Source organism: Branchiostoma floridae, chromosome 15 (assembly GCF_000003815.2).
Source record: "Branchiostoma floridae strain S238N-H82 chromosome 15, Bfl_VNyyK, whole genome shotgun sequence".
NCBI lineage: Eukaryota > Metazoa > Chordata > Leptocardii > Amphioxiformes > Branchiostomatidae > Branchiostoma > Branchiostoma floridae.
The window spans coordinates 15,893,146-15,909,571 of NC_049993.1; the positions used below are offsets into that span (position 1 = coordinate 15,893,146).

At 40.1% G+C, this 16,426-nt stretch overlaps 2 protein-coding genes and 1 long non-coding RNA gene across 4 annotated transcripts; 2 read left to right on the top strand and 1 right to left on the bottom strand.

The window, feature by feature from the left end:
* The first annotated feature begins 4,203 nt into the window (after positions 1-4,203).
* LOC118432416 lies at positions 4,204-6,559 on the top strand. The gene is made up of 3 exons (XR_004833083.1): positions 4,204-4,325; positions 4,809-4,883; positions 6,334-6,559. It is a non-coding gene; the product is annotated as an uncharacterized LOC118432416 (long non-coding RNA).
* A 105-nt stretch (positions 6,560-6,664) lies between these two features.
* LOC118432083 (zinc finger protein 569-like) lies at positions 6,665-8,475 on the top strand. Its single transcript, XM_035843596.1, has one exon. The coding sequence runs from the start codon at positions 6,665-6,667 to the stop codon at positions 7,898-7,900; it is 1,236 nt and encodes a 411-aa protein (XP_035699489.1). The 3' UTR covers positions 7,901-8,475.
* A 524-nt stretch (positions 8,476-8,999) lies between these two features.
* On the bottom strand, positions 9,000-16,362 carry LOC118432084. 2 transcript variants are annotated; one of them, XM_035843598.1, is made up of 7 exons: positions 16,080-16,362; positions 12,891-13,064; positions 12,120-12,501; positions 11,637-11,776; positions 10,986-11,131; positions 10,380-10,473; positions 9,000-9,946 (listed from the first exon to the last, which is right to left on the bottom strand). In XM_035843598.1, exons 1-7 carry the CDS (start codon positions 16,208-16,210, stop codon positions 9,817-9,819), a joined length of 1,197 nt encoding a protein of 398 aa, XP_035699491.1. In that variant the 5' UTR covers positions 16,211-16,362; the 3' UTR covers positions 9,000-9,816. The 2 variants fall into 2 exon arrangements, with proteins under 2 accessions (XP_035699491.1, XP_035699492.1); XM_035843599.1 differs by lacking the exon at positions 16,080-16,362 and adding an exon at positions 15,050-15,283.
* Between the last annotated feature and the right edge of the window lie 64 nt (positions 16,363-16,426).

The window sequence follows — 16,426 nt, forward strand, 5'->3', positions numbered from 1 at the left end:
TTCCCCCCCCACACACACACCTCACACCCCTTTACCCCCCCCCCCCCCACACACACACACACTCTCCCTCACACATCCTCTATCCCCCCCACTCTTCCTCACACAACCTCTCTCTGCAGAAATTTCGTGTGCATGGCCCATATTAAAATCACAATGAAATCAACCAAAGGTGACTTGTGGTCTATATACGCATTTCATCAATACATGACAAAAGAAAAAGGTTGACGCAAAGCAACATATCAATCAAATTATACACCAAAGACACCAAAGATTGATCACTAGAATATGAAAATGTCAGTTCAATTTCCGCCAAATAATGCCATTGTTTTCAAAAGATGTCTCCTAAAATTTTCATGTTCTTACCACTACCATAACGTTTATTTGTTAGTTATCTTGAAGGTAAGTAAGCTGTTCAAGAAAATTTAGAATAATCAATGCTATGTTCGTTCCAGCGATTGACACAAAAGAATTGAACATTTAACGGACTATAATAGTTAAATATGTATTTTTTTTCTTATAGAAGCAAACGAGCTGGCTGTTCAAGGGCCCATCACGGGAAATAGGACAGTGGAAAACTGGGAGATGTGACAGCCAGCATCCCTTTATTTGCAAGAAGCCAAAATGATAACAAGTTGATTCTGATGATGAGGCCGGCAATGTTGATTTCATTATATGGATGACATAATTTGGAAACCCTGAAACTGATGCGGGCGTGCGAGTAAAAATGTTACCATTATTGGTTGAAGTTATGGCTGAGCACACAGAGTATGGTATACAAAAATAGTTGTTTGTTTCAATTTTGGTCGGTCGTATCTTCTTCTTTGAGATTGGAATTTACTTTGGCACTCTATGACAATAGTATTATTAATTTGTCAATTTTATTTGTCAATTTATGGCATATGTATGCTCATTTGACAGCTGTTTTGTAAGATTTGCACTACTCTTGAAAACGGATGAAAATTGATGTCACCCATATAGTCAAATCAACATGGTCTAAAGAGAAATGTAGGACTGTGTGAATAAAAAATTGTTGTTCAAAAAAACCTACCTTGATTTTGATATCTAAATGGTCAGAAAGGTTGAAGAAATGACTAAACACACAAAACATGGTATACAGAACGACATATTTCTTTTTCGTTCGCATCTAATTTGAGTTTAGAATTTATTTGCCACTCTATAACTGTTACAGTATGTAGTAGTATTTAGTTGTTATTTTTTTCAATATGTGCTCAATTTACATATGTTTTGTACTGTTAGCAGTATTCTTGAAAATGGATAAAAATTAGTGTTTGCGCGCGTGGATGTCATCCATATAGTCAAATCAACATAGCCTAAAGAGAAATGGATGACTGGGCTGTATGTTGTAAGATGTCGAGAAAATAGCAGCAACCTGCTCATGGTCTCGTTTCTTTGCATTTGGGCATATGTAGAAATACGTGTATTTTTTTTTGGCAGGTTCGCGTTTACAGTGAACCTACAAGAAATGTACCCAAATTATTAATTCTATGTTTGACACCTAGTATGACACCATTCATTACTTTCTTTTATGCAGTTGTAACATAACATAACATAACATAACATAACGTAACGTAACGTAACGTAACGTAACATATTGTATGGAGGCTCTATTATTATACTATACTGTTAAATTACTAGCTTTTTATTATCCTTTATGCCTAATTGTAGCAATTCATCAACGTTTTGCGTGGTAAAAATATGGAAATAATGAACTGTTTATTGGATAGAAATGTCTTGGATAAAGACAGGACCGGTCCAAATTAGCCTCAGCATACTGACTTGTCCATCGTTGTGTGCCTTTAAGTGGTAAACGTTTTGGGAAGAAATGAAAATATTTCAGATATTTGGGGCCTCTTTTTGTTGTAAAAAAAAACCACAAAACATAGGACAATTCCTCTTACTTTATCTAATCAATACAGTAATTATGTTACATTACAACGGATATGACCTTAAGGTAGAAAATATGGTGTTTTAGAGACTATAAAAACTGAATACAAATAATCATTTTTAGTATCAACTTTAATGTGAAATAGCATAAAACATGGGATACTAGTAGTTCACTTAGTTTACTTAAAAGTATTGTACTTGTAATCACTGCAAATATGATGCAAAAGAAAAATGTCACGCACTTTTTATAGACTGGAAAAGACTAATTGTGAAACCGTGTCTGTTGTTTGCATTAGAATCATATTGCCTTGAAGAGTCAGACATTGAACTAGCATTTGATATTTGGAGAGTGCTGATTCCCGATTATTAACATGGGTTAAGGACAGTAAGGTTCTGTATGCTGGAAAGGAAGTTTTGCCGCACCAGGAATATGTTTATAGCCTCTTTGAAGGACTCATTATTATTCTTTCCTTGCCAGTGTCCGACTGAAAGCAGAATTCAGGGTGCCTTACAACTCCCTTTCCCAGCATATAGAACATTAGCCCATGTTGAAAAGTTTGAATCAGCGCTCCCTAAAAAGCGCCGCCACTACAGAAGTCGGCGATGGAGGCTTACTTTGAATTTGCAAACTAGAAAGATATCTTAATATCCTTCGAAAATACGTGTACACGTACATGTGCCTATACGGCTTAGAGGGATAATAAAAATTTGGTGTATTTGTAAAATTGGACTCCTTAATGATTAATATTGGCTAAGAATTTCAAAGTAGCTTACAGCAAAGTCTGTCTTAGTGATATGAAATGAAGGATATTTACTAATGAGGTCATATCACTGGGCCGCGTCTGCCATCGACTGTTTGCGATAGACATTCGCCAACCGGTTGCAAACAGGCGCAAATGGACCCCAATTTGCATCTAAAATGGTGAATATTTTTGAAAATTAAGGAAAGATATCACCATTTGTCATAATGGTGCAAATGGTCGCGAACTAAGGGCCAACAGTCGTAATCACTGTAAATGACTCCCCTGGCATACTTTTCCCTATATTAGTTTAATTGCTACTATTTGACCAGCAATCCGCGGAGCCTGTTTGAGTCTAATCCCGGCGTATGGGAGCTTCCGAATCTCTTTTGTTCTTTGCTAGGCCAGAAAAATCGCGAACCAGCGCTGCCGCCAAAATGAACGCCTTTCACACCAGAAATCTGCGAAGGAAGCTACTCTAATATCATCTAATTTTTGTGTATTTCTATCCCAAAATCTGGAATGTAGAAAAACAGAATCACAAGTATTCAGTGGGTTTCAAGTTGTACTAAAACTGTGTGTAGTTTCATCGTAGTGCGACCGAGCAATCAAAAGTTACATTCGATCATATGTATAGAATACTACTTTACTACAAGCCTGGGCGCGCCAACCGAGCACGAGGAACACGTTACCTACTCTCCAAGCAGAGCTTGAGTCGCGTAGATATAGCAGTAGTCGGAAAAATTACACCGGCGCTCCGTAAGAGGACTACTATATCTACGCGACTCAACCTCTGCTTGGAGAGTACGGCGTTACCTCCAACTTTGAACCTCCGTTGCAATACCGTGACTCGCCGCCGTTATCGAACCTAACCTTCCATTTCATAAACCCTACCTATGCACCAAATATCATGCAAAACCATCCGCAACGTCTCGAGTTATGTATTCTACAAAAAAAAAAAGCGGACGCACACACTGAGCCCGCTGCGCGGTTCCGACTTAAAGTGCTACGCCAACCATTTTCGAACACGGCCTTCGTTTACGTAACCGTGAATAAAATACCAAATATCATAAAAATCCATCAACAGCTACTCTACTTATACAATATGCTGTTGATCTACACGTAGTACCAGGGACATAACATGAGGTCTTAACCAAAAATATATGGCAAAGGTAACAACAAAGTTTTAGGTTTCCTTTCAAGTGAATGGTACATCATAGGAAATTCGTGCGCCGTCCATGATATAGGGTGTTAGGACCTAATTTGCATAAGCGAACAACCGAACTAGTTCCATTTCTACACTATGTTAATGCTACCTCACCAGTGCTACTTCGCGATACGTTTTGACCATTTTCGATATTCTCTTCTCATGCATACACAGGTCAGCAATACTATTTGGGTCATCAGGCTGAAACAAAATGTTCACCGTTTTAGCAGACAACTAATAGTAATACGAAAAAAACATCGCTGGTCGGCCCACTTCCCCATTCCAAAAGCATTAACGTTACAATCACAAAATTTATCATATAGTCACCAAGCCAATCAAAGTTGAGAAGCAAAAGGGACCATAACACGCACTTCCGGTGTAAAACCGCGCGCGCCAGATTTGAACTCCGACCCGGAACAGCAACGCCAGCTGGGAGAGTCGAACAAGTCAAGCCAAGCCAAGTTCGTGCCGAGGTACAGATCCTGGAATATTGATTATGCCCATACTTATATAATAGCTGTATACACTACGTATGTCAAGGTGCTATAAACTCCATTATAATGTACCTGGTTCTTTGGTAGATTTGGTCGTTGAATGATGACAAGAATTTTTGAGGCAAAGATGGTCTGTGGCTTGCAAGGCCGAGGCGCAACTTTAGTTTCGACTTCTGTTCATATTCTGTGTATTATTGTGTCCTTCAGATATACCCTGAGGTATAGGAATAATCTAGAGATTCATATTTGCTAAAAATGTAGTAATCATCTGTGTATTTTCGATAGAAATTTGAGTTTGGCGTGGGGCGCGTGCTCTATTTTTGGCAACGCCACTACGGCGTTGTTCCAAAAGAGGTGCAAACCAAAGTTTTACAGAAATTTGTGTTACCAGCCAAGACTATCTGCTATAATTTTCTTGATCTGTGGCATAGTTAATGTCAAACTAACTATTGCTTCTTACAGGAAGTGCAGGGCTAGAGGAGAAGGAGAAGAAGAGAGATCTCTGTGACATCCTGCTTTACCTGTATCAAGCATAAGGTACTATGTCTTTTAATGTATAATGTATGTTTCTTGGAATCACCATTTGAGAGCGCTGTTACAGCAAGCTTCGAAAGCCCCTTTCAGGTTGTCAGTGGGCAGGTTGCACGTATTAACGATAAATTACGTAAGACTAACAGTGAGAACATGAAACGAGGGCTAATATGGACAAATAGGTCGCTCCACCCACAAGGGGGTTTCTTTTAACACCCGACTCGTCCCGAGGCAAAGCCGAGCAACCCTATTTGCCCATAGCATGGCCGAATGACTATGAACTGTTTTAGTATATGGCCAATAGCCCAAAGATTCTCTCTTTTTTTATCTCAGGATTGAATCAAGGGCAACGTACGAGGGGCATTCAATAAGTAATGTCCCTGACCCATTTCCCATAGCAGGAGATTAATGAAACTTGGCACAGTTATTAGTCTTTCTCTTCATAGGAACCACCCAGAGTTTTGCATTTCTCCCATCATTTGATGTAGCTCTGGACACCGTTCTTGTAGGACATCCCAGGTTGGTCCTCCGACAGATGCCTCATCAATGGCAGAAGAGGGACGACCAGGTCTGGGAGCTGTTTCCACAGACTTCCGACCTTGTTTGAATTCAGGATGCCAGCGTTTTACAAGGTCATATGATGGGGCATCATCACCATAAGTTTTTTTCATTTCATCAAAAGTCCCCTTTGGTGTGCGTCCTTTCAAATACAAAAACCGGATCACTGCGCGACACTCAACTTGCTCCATTTCACACCTGGTCCATTTCACACCTGACTCAGTTCAAACACCAGTAAATCAGTAACCACAATTAGTTCAGAGCTGTTTTGCAGCATAACCCATAGAGATATGACTCATTACACATGCAAAATTTCATCTAGATCAGACAACTGGAAGTGGGTCAGGGACATTACTTATTGAATGCCCCTCGTATATCCACAATATTGCATTATGTTTAAAACAAAGGAGAGCTGACCTGAGTTATTTAGTGAGAATGTATTGATCAATGGACCTTTTCATGTCTCTACAACATGGTGTTTTCATGTGCTATCTAATCCCCTGGGCAATTAGCTTGCACAGTGTGAGCTGACTAGTGGTGCAGAAAAAGTATGGTACTATGTAAAATGTCTGGTTCTATTTTATACAGTTCAATGGAGGTCATAGTACCACACTCTTTTCATAGCACCACACTTCTCCGCACCTGGTGATATAAACACAGTAATTGAAGGCTCTGATTGGCTGAGGGTTAGTGGCCATTGTCTTCATATACTTTATATATTTTGAGACAATGAAATATAATGTAAAGGGATCAATCACTTTGTACGTAAAAAAATCAAACATAGTAGGTATAAAGTAAAAGCACTATAATAAGTTGTTCAATGATAAACCATTTGATTGATTGATTGATTGATTGATTGAATAACATTTAACACATCTTTGTTTCCTAACACTTACAGATTATTTTAGAAGATGGAAGATCCTAGCTGCAGCTCTGGACAACACACGGTAAACCACACCGGTTTCAAACGCTACATCTGTGGAGAGTGTGGATACAGGACAGCTCAAAAATCAATCTTATCCAGGCACATGAGAACTCATACAGGGGAAAAGCCCTACAGGTGTGGGGAATGTAGGTACAGGACAGCTAAAAGGTCTAATTTACTCGTACATATGAGAACCCACACAGGAGAAAAACCCTACAAGTGTGACCAGTGTGACTATTCTGCAGCATACAAGACTGCTTTGGACAAACATCTTAGAGCTAAACACACTGGTGAGAAACCCTACATGTGTGGAGAGTGTGGGTACAAGACAGCTCAAAAATCAACCTTAACCAGACACATGAGAACTCACACAGGAGAAAAACCCTACATGTGTGATGAGTGTGGATACAGGACGGCTCAGAAGTCTCATTTATCTGAACATATGAAAACTCATACAGGCGAAAAGCCATACAAGTGTGACCAGTGTGACTATTCTGCAGCTCACAAAATTTCTTTGGACCAACACCTAGCTAAACACACTGGAGAGAAACCGTATTTGTGTGAGCATTGTGGATACAAGACAACTAAACATTCTCACTTATCCCGACATCTTAGAACTCACACAGGCGAAAAGCCCTACAAGTGTGACCAGTGTGACTATTCTGCAGCACAGAAAACTGCTTTGGAACTTCATATGGCCAAACACACTGGAGAAAAACCCTACATGTGTGGCATGTGTGGGTACAAGACAGCTCTCAAGTCTAAATTATCCAGGCATATGAGATCTCACTCAGGAGACAAGTGTGACTATTCTGCTGCACGAAACTCCAGTATGGACAAACATCCAGCCAAACACACCGATGAGAAACCATACATTTGTAAAGAGTGTGGATACAGGACAGCTAACAAGTCTAGATTATCCCAGCACATGAAAATGCATACAAGAAAGAATGACTACAAGTGTGACCAGTGTGACTACTCTGCTATGACTAAGTCAACTTTAGACTACCATCTCAAAGCAAAACACACAGGAGAGAAATCCTACGCCTGTGGGGAGTGTGGGTACAGGACAGCTAGAAAGTACAACTTATCTTCACATATGAAAACTCATACTGGTGAAAAACCCTACATGTGTGGGGAGTGTGGATACAGGGCAGCTAATAAGAGTCACATATCTCAGCATATGAAAACTCACACAGGTGTAAAACCCTATATGTGTGGGGAGTGTGGATACAGGACTGCTCGCAAGGCTGTCTTATCAAGGCACGTGAGAACTCACACAGGGGAAAAGCCCTACAAGTGTGACCAATGTGACTATTCTGCAGCACAGAAAACTGCTTTGGAACTTCATATGGCCAAACACACGGGAGAAAAACCCTACATGTGTGGTATCTGTGGATACAGGGCAGCTATAAAGTCTCACCTTATCCAGCACATGAGAACCCACACAGGGGAAAAACCTTACAAGTGTGACCAGTGTGAGTATTCTGCAGCACAGAAACCCAGTCTGGACCGTCACTATCAAGCTAAACACAGTTGAGAACACCTGTGTGTGTTGGTACAAGAAAGATAGAAATCTGTCCTTTCTAAACAGATGAGAACAAGAACAGCAGAAAGCATTCAACTATCCAGAGAAACACACCAGTAATAGGTATGAGTATGTATTGAACCAGCAAGTGTGGCCCTTTCATCTTTTCCATTAGAAAGAGATGTGGGTCTCCTAAGAGATGTAGGAGATACAGTTGGCAAAAATGTGAGTGTGAACTGAAGTAGTGGGAGTGTAAATAGTGCCCACCTGTACCAGTATGTAGGGACTGATGGAGAAGACATAAGCTTCGGGTTTTTTTTGTTGAGAACTGATAATCATAGTTGTTATGAATGTTTCTTGTTTAAACCTGACCCTAACTTTTTTTTAGTTTTATCGTTTGTTTGTTCGAATCATTGTAATAACATAATAGTGATAAAAACTAAGATCACAGAAATGTTGTGCCCATTCGACTAGTTGACAATTAGTTATTTAGCACTCATTGCATAGTACAAGGTAAATGTTCAGACCTATCCTTGTTCTTGTTTACATCTGAACTTTTTTGTTAATTATACTTCTCTCAAGGAAAGATATTGTTTTTGCGGGTGTGGTCTTTTTCATCTTATTTCACATGGTAGTAGTCAAGAAGACATGTACAGTCTATCGTTTTTGCCATGTGGGTCGGTTGATTGGATATAAGCAAACATGAATTCATATATTGTGTTTCTAGTAATTAAGTCCTAATTGACATGATAGTGCCGACAATGCTATGTTATACTTAGAAACAGGATAACTCAGTTGGAATGAGGGTAGTTTTGGCTTTGGACAATATTAGGCCATTGAAATATTAGTGGCGTACCATACCGAGTTTAATGTTTCCTTTTAAGTGAATCATTTTCCTTAATGGTACATGGTAGGAAATTCATACCCATGATAGGGGGATAGGACCTGATTTGCATAATTGTATTGCTGAAGTAGTTCCATTTCTACAACTACAATGTAAGTTAATGACTTCCTCATACGTTTTCCAATTTTTCAATCGATAAAAGTTACTTATTATTGTTACACAATATTCGACAGGAGAGAAATCAAACAAAACAACTACACCTTGATCTTGTTTGGGAAATTTATTGAAATGACATCAAAGACAACCACAAGTAAAATTAACGGTTCACGATGACAATCATGTTGTGTCCCATCTCTTTTTTTATCATGAGCAAGATAACTTTATTAGCATAATGGTGTGTATGAATGACATTTGAGTAGACAATGTCAATCTCTGAGATACTCCTGATATTGAGGCGTTTTGATACGTGACCCTACTAATATCTGCTTGAAGGTCGCGTTAATTTCAGTACATCCAATGTTGTAATCAGTGTTCAAATTTGAGTTCCCAAACAGTGCGATCTAACAAATAGATAACCACAATATGGTTATATAAAACTCAAGAAAACTGCAAAAACAATTAACAAAACCGTGCGAGAATCGTACATGAAGAAAACATGTACATCAGAACAAAATGACACATCAGAAACATAATCAAATATTATAAATAATGTAGAGCTTAACTCTTTAAAACTCTAACAGCAAAGGGATCGGGAAAACCCAATATAATAGGTTCGAAAAACGAATAAACGCCAAGACGATTGCTTCATCTACATGTAATACTGTAGAAGGGAAAATGCTCACGGAGATGTTGGGGGGGGGGATTAGAGTTTTTGCAGTAGTTTCAAAATCGCGGCTCCCAAAAGGGAAAGACGGACAAAAGACAGAAAAATCTTGGTGGCTTTAATTTCGTAATAAAGAGATCATGGCGAAAACCGCGAACATTTTCCCTTCTACAGTATCTAGCTGAACTAGACAGCCATTTCATACTACCGTTTCCAGGCACGGTATAGACTGTAGGAAGCTACTAAAACGGCGGCGTGAGTTTAAATACTGTAGCGGCGGAAGATGGACACCCGCAGCAGGTCTCCACAGCGTCCACAGTTAGGGTAAGACTTGCCGTCCTTCTTAGGAACGTGCCAGCAGCGGGTACAGCGGACTCGGTACTTCTTGTACCTGTTGCGGCAAAGACAGGGGTCAGGCATCCATTGATCACATCCTGAACATGACTAGCTGGCATCATAGAAAATATACTACTCTGAAAACACAGCGCTAAAACAATACCTCTGCGTGAATTAGTAACCTCTTCCATTACCTAGGCTCTTAGGTCGGATTAACGACTGGTTCTACCACCTCTGACTCTTACATCCCTTCGGTAAGTCTGACTTTTTTGGTCATCTACCCATTTACTTCCTGGTAATGAACAAGAACACACACCAACACCATCAAAACATGCACACTTAAACAGTGAGTTGATGAGCGCGGTTAAAGGTACTCTGGCGACACTCGGGGTTAAGGGTCTCTACGTTATTCACGTCTGCATCATCAATTCAAATTATCGGCGTTGTCTTTCTTCTCGACTGTACAGTGATACGAAAAGACGACCCACCTGATTCCGCATGCGTTACAGAGCGGAGTTCCGTCCTCTGCGTCCCGCCACAGGGGAGTCTTCTTGGTGTCACAGGAGGCGCACTGCTTAGCACCTGGGCAACGGACACAGATATCGTATGGAAAGATCGCTAGTGACGTCACAACCTCATTTACATAGCCCCGGTCATGTTGGTAGATTGGACGGATCCAAGACGGCGACCGGTCATTCCCAACCACCAAGTGATATTTAAGTGCTTTTTTTCTAAATATAAAAAGTGAATGTCAGAGAATGTTTGGATCTTAAAGCCATTAGTGTAAATGATATGTTAAACTTATCTTGTTTATTGAAGAGGTTCATCAGGCACGTATGTAGACAGTTACTACCAATTTTCTTCCAACAGTGACTGTTTTAAAGTTAAGGTACATACATTGCTGTAGTTATGGAGTACTTTACCCAAACAGTCACTGAAAATTGGCAGTAACTTAATAATAATGATGAACTTAATAATATCTTGTTCATATTTCAAATACCTCATTTGTATCCACCTGTTTGTTTGCATGCATCTTACGAAAGTAACTACTTTAATTTTGTTGTGTCAGTAAATATTGAATCTATGATTGTTACCATGAGAATGTTGTCCTGTTGGGTGCGGCTCCTCGTGCTCAGACCCGCTGGTGGTCTCCGTCAGGCTGCCGCTGCGGCGGCGGTAGGACGCGGCGTCTGACTCCGAGAAGCGGCGCGGGCGAGCCGCCTGAGAGCGTCGCCGGATGCTGCAATAACATACAATTTTCTGTCTGAACATTCACTTCTGCTATAGAATGCTTTTGCTAACCTTCAGGTAAAAAAAAGACACAGCGTACACTAGGTCTTGACCACTCCATGAACAAAATGGACTGATAGCCATCTAAAATTTGGAGGTACGTGTGTTAACCTTTTAAAAGTAGTCACTACTTGATGAAAATTCTATTAATTAATAAATTATCCACACTTTATTTATTGACTCTGTGTAGGGTGTTCCTTTTCGGTGTTTCTGTTTGTTTGTGTTGGTGTGTGTCAGTAGTGTGGCAGGAGGTCAATGACCGCAAACGTATGATTTGCTGGATGGCTGAAAGTAAAGATCTAAGGTGAAATCAGTCGTAGATTTGACAGTTCAGGTCACGTGGTCAATGGACGAGGCTACTACTTTTACGGGCGAAGTGTTGTTTTGGTCTGTTTATATCTTTTGGTATGTGTTTTTTTAGTTTTGTGCTAGGATTACCTAAGATATAGGCTCACCTGAAATAGGAGCGGATCCGGAGGGACGGTTTCGGGTGAGGAAGCGTCTCTATCTGGAACGTCACACCTTTGAAGGCGGGGTCGAACCGTGCAGGACTCTTGGTGGGTTTAGCTGGTTTACGGCGGCTGTGGCTCCTGATCTGGGATTGGGTAGAGATGAAATTCGCAATGTCAAACTTTCACTGCGATGGCCCAAAGCTACAATATGTGGACAGTTAGGTTCGAATTTCAAGGGAACACTGATAAGAAGTTAGGTCAAAGGTCCCACAAGATAAAAGTTACTGAATAGGTTATCATATTTTCTGTCTTTAATTTCCTCATTGATTCATGTTTGCTGCATTATGAAAAACCTGATTGCACAGAATAAGCGATAAATTCATTAGAAATATTCCTCGGAGGTTCATGAGATCTTTAACCTCTTCAAAGTCATACAAAGTGTATTTACACTCAGTTATGTTCAAGACACCGCAGATGTGGACTCACCACTTGTGGCGGTGTTCCACTGTTCCCCATTGCTGCAGTGTGTAGACAACTGAGAGTTCTATCTGCCGGCCGGTAGTACTCAGTCACCCGGGACAGGCCGTCCCCCGGCCCGCTACCTTCCTCAGGCTCGCTGACGTCCGTCACGGCTATGCTGCTCCAATAGTTCTCTCTAGGGGGCGCTGGTGATGCGTCCACAGTCGGCACATCAGGCAGTTCATCGATGTCGTTAGGTGAGTTGTCGGTTGATTTATCGATGGACAGGGAGGCTAACTTGCGGGACACCGTGCCGGTACTACCTGCGCTGTCCGCCCGAGGACGGAACAAGGTGTTCCCGCTCGGGTCGTAAAAACGTTGGTTACCTCCGGAGGTAGTCGGTAAGACACTGGTGGCATAGATAGGTGCAGATTAGGATGTGAACATTTCTATTCGTATTAAAGACATATTGATTTGATTATAGGGAAGACATCCTTTTGGCATCCCAAAACCGAAGCGAGCGCGAAAAAGTAAAGTTGGACAAAAATGGCTTTAGCATGAAATCAAAGTGGCCAGGAAGGTTGAACAAATAGCAAATTCCTTATTTCTGTTCTTTCATATCTTCTTTGACTTTGGAATTGTCTTAGGCATTCCACGGCATATACTTGTTCATTTTGCAGCTTCTTTGTATAATTTAGAAGACGAACATATTTTTTGGTCAAGATTTCCGCATTTGTAACGTAATACCTTTAGACCAAGCATAAGGAAAACTTTCTTGACTTTGTGCTAAGCTCTCACCTTGAGTAATTGTGGTTCAGGTCGGAGGAGTGACCACTTGTCAGCGGCAGGACGACTGGATCGCCTCCCTGTAGACAGACGCCCCCTGGCGGTAGGCAGGGTGCAGTGTACCTCACCTCGTCCAACCCAGGGAAGAAGCCTTGGTACCGCCCCCAGTCCAGAACACTCTGCCATCTGGAACGCAACAGGGCATAATTTGTAGGTATCGCTTTATCCAAGGGGTAACCTAAATTTGTTGTCTTTGAAAGTAGGGTATTTAGGAATATGCAGTCGGCGGACGGCAATATTTTGAAAGTTCTGCAATTTGAAACTACAGTTCATTAACTTGGTGTCCCTAGATACCATGTCAGATATAGGTTACCCCGCGATGAACTGGCGTAACGCAAGCTATGCAAAAGCGTGTATATTGTAAACATTATTTCATCGATATCGGCATTTTGCACTTTAATATGCACACATGTCTGCCCTGTAGTTTTCACATTTATAACTCATAAATACCGAAAATACTAGTACGAGATGCAGCAAGATTTTAGTACCGATATATATATATAACAAAACTGATTACGCTTCTCCTACAGCACTGTAACGCTTAGGAAAATGTGACGTGAGATTTTCGCTAGTAAACCAACACACTGACTGTCACAATTGGCAGATGAACCAATAGTAGAATGGCAATTATAGACTCTGCCAATGAGAGATCGATGTGGCTGCACGTCCGTCAAATATTTGCAGTGTTTAGTTTTCTTTGCATTTCTAGGTTAAGTTGGCAGAGGTGGGGCTTTGGGATTTGTCTATCATGATCCTGTCCAATCTATCTAAGTACAACACGAAGATAGATATCTAAGTCTATGTGAAATCCGTAAAGAAACATTAAAGGCAAATGACAATTTCAGTGACCTTTACGATGTCGCAGTGCAATATCACCTATTTACATTATTTTACATCCTAACACAATTCCATTACAATGGCGGATAGGCTAAAATATTTAAACACCATTAAGTTCTTGTGTGTAGACGCTTGTAGAGAAAACTACCACAAATTAGACTAGAGCGTCTTCATTATATTGATGACAGTCGTGCGCGCATAGATTTACGTTCGATTAAAAAAATGCTAAGTTTGCAACCATACTGTAAACCGCACATAGAAGCTGAAAAAGGAAGAAATGCATTGCATAGAATGCAAAATACTGTCAGAAAACGGATACGTATGCCCCGCAATGCCAAAGCCATTTGAAAAGTTAGAAAAAGAGCTGTATAAGAACAAAATTTAAGAAATATTTTCGGTATTCCATGTTCTGATTATTCGTAAAACATTCCTAAATATTTTCACAATGAAGGCAACGTTTTTGCATGGCCAAACGGTTATTTTTCGCATGCTTGCTTCAATTTCACAATGTCCGGGCATGTCATCAATATAATCAAATCAACATGGCCTAACAGACTTTCGAGGGTAAGATTTTTTTCCAGGTGCACCTTAGACACCTGGGAATGTGAAGATGGACGTCACAGCTGAATACTATATATTAGCTATTAGCGCAACGATTGGAGAAAATCAAATCAATTAGATTTAAATTCATCTAAACTCTTTGTGAACAAATACTAAAGAAATTTTAAAAAAACACCATTAGATCGTTTTCATACCTGCGTAAGTTATGAAAAAATTATTTATTTCAGTCATTTGGCATAACTCTACGTATAGAAACATATTGCAAAGAAAGTTCCCCTACAATAAACATCAGATCTTTAATGTAATGTAGATTGGAAAGACAATGCTATACACGGATCCATGATTTTAAGATTAGTATGTATTGTTCAAGAGATTTGACTAGCTTGTTTATCACTTGTTACTTGACTGTTAGTTACTCTATAAGCATGCTTACACACATGCCTAGCAATAATCGTTGGATTTCGCGAATAAAGTTCGGGAGATGCATAAACGTAGCTTTGAAACACGATGATATTGGTCTTGTATATTGTGATGATCAAAATCATCGTGGCTTACACATACGTTTTTATTATGGCTCCTAAGTGCTTTCTACCATGTTAGAACACTTCCCCCCTCAACTCAACTCTCCGTGCTTTCCTGCGATCGCGATTTTGCGAACGGAGATAAACTATTCCCACGAATCTAGCCAACAATCTGAATCTTTTAGTACTAACCTCTGTGGTTGGTTAAAACGGGTAGAATCTTCCATGATAAAAAGACGAAAAAGCCCAATTCAAGACCAGCAAGAAACGGAAAAGACGCCACAAGACCGCCAGCAGTTCTGATCGCGCCAGGCGGTTTCTGATGTTTTTCTCGCTTCTCTCTCGCCAGACGTCTAAGATTTATGCGTTCAGGTGGGCAGCAAAACAGGACAATTTCGAATCGACCAATCCGAGCCGCGTACATACGCTCCCTCACCTGGACGTAACCGGTACATCTCACAGGTGCAGCGGAATGACGTCACATGTGTATGCCAGAATTTTGCATGACGTAAGGTCGGATCAAATTAATTTCTTGGTTCTCGGGTTTTCAGGAAATATTGGAGGGGGCGGATGAATGTTAAAAAGTGCAAAAAATAATAATAAGAGATCCTATGAAAAGGCTAAACCCGTAGCCACAAAGTTAACATTACAAGCCTTTTGATATTTCAACGATATCTTTTTTATTTGTAAGGCATCGAGAAAAATGTGGAAGTATAGTACGACTAGGTATAGTACGACAAGACGACAAGAACTTGCTACAGCTATTGGTTGTCAGCTATAAATGGTGATGCACATGATTAATTCGATCGATATTTTTCAAATGACAAAAAATGAGGTTGGGAATACGGGAACAAGAAATTGAATTAGTATGGCCAAACAAACTATGTCGCGTGGCTATATACTAAGTAGATTGGGTTAATAGCATGTATTTTACATCAACTATAGTTGCAAATTGATGTATATGACGCCTAAAATGAAATAAAAAATGGTTTGACGAATTCTTCATCTACTGATTCTACGTCAGTGAAAATAAGATATTTAAGCAAAATCATATCCAGATGCTTCAGTCACTAAATTATCATAAGTACGCACTCTACCTTTGTTTGACTCGCTATATAAATTGCAATTGAATGAAGATATTAGAAAAGTTCGGTAACAATTTTACAATAGCAATAAAAAATAAAAAAAATGGTAGAGATAAACTTTCAAGTTAAATGCTTACCTGTTAGCCCCAGTGAAACAGAATGGAATATTCTCCCTCGTCATAAGTTTCCATATGCCACCAAAATGGGCCGTTTTTGTAGCGGTCAAGTGCATTTCCGTGGTCCCGCTAAACGCGTAAACTGGATTCATAACTGATTTTATCTTCTCAGACTCGTTTCTTACGCCGTAAGACGACGGTTTTCGAAGTTTTCACGGGTATTTTCGAGTCTAAGAGCTTTTTTTTAGAAATGCTGCGTCACATACCTCACTTGCAGACGACAATTTGGTTCAAAGATGGCGCCGTAAAATTGAGCCAATCAAATTGCTCGTTGTAGAGAGATCTGCAAAACAAGCGACTCACATTTT

Bases quoted from the DNA above. Each gene is read 5' to 3' on its own strand.
- LOC118432083 (XM_035843596.1), top strand. From the start codon at position 6,665: ATGTGTGGAGAGTGTGGGTACAAGACAGCTCAAAAATCAACCTTAACC.
- LOC118432084 (XM_035843598.1), bottom strand. From the start codon at position 16,210: ATGAATCCAGTTTACGCGTTTAGCGGGACCACGGAAATGCACTTGACC. The intron at 11,132-11,636 runs GTGAGCCTATAT...ATGTTATTGCAG, and splicing joins CGGATCCGCTCCTATTTCAG to CATCCGGCGACGCTCTCAGG. The intron at 10,474-10,985 runs GTAACAATCATA...TCCGTTGCCCAG, and splicing joins AACAGGACAACATTCTCATG to GTGCTAAGCAGTGCGCCTCC.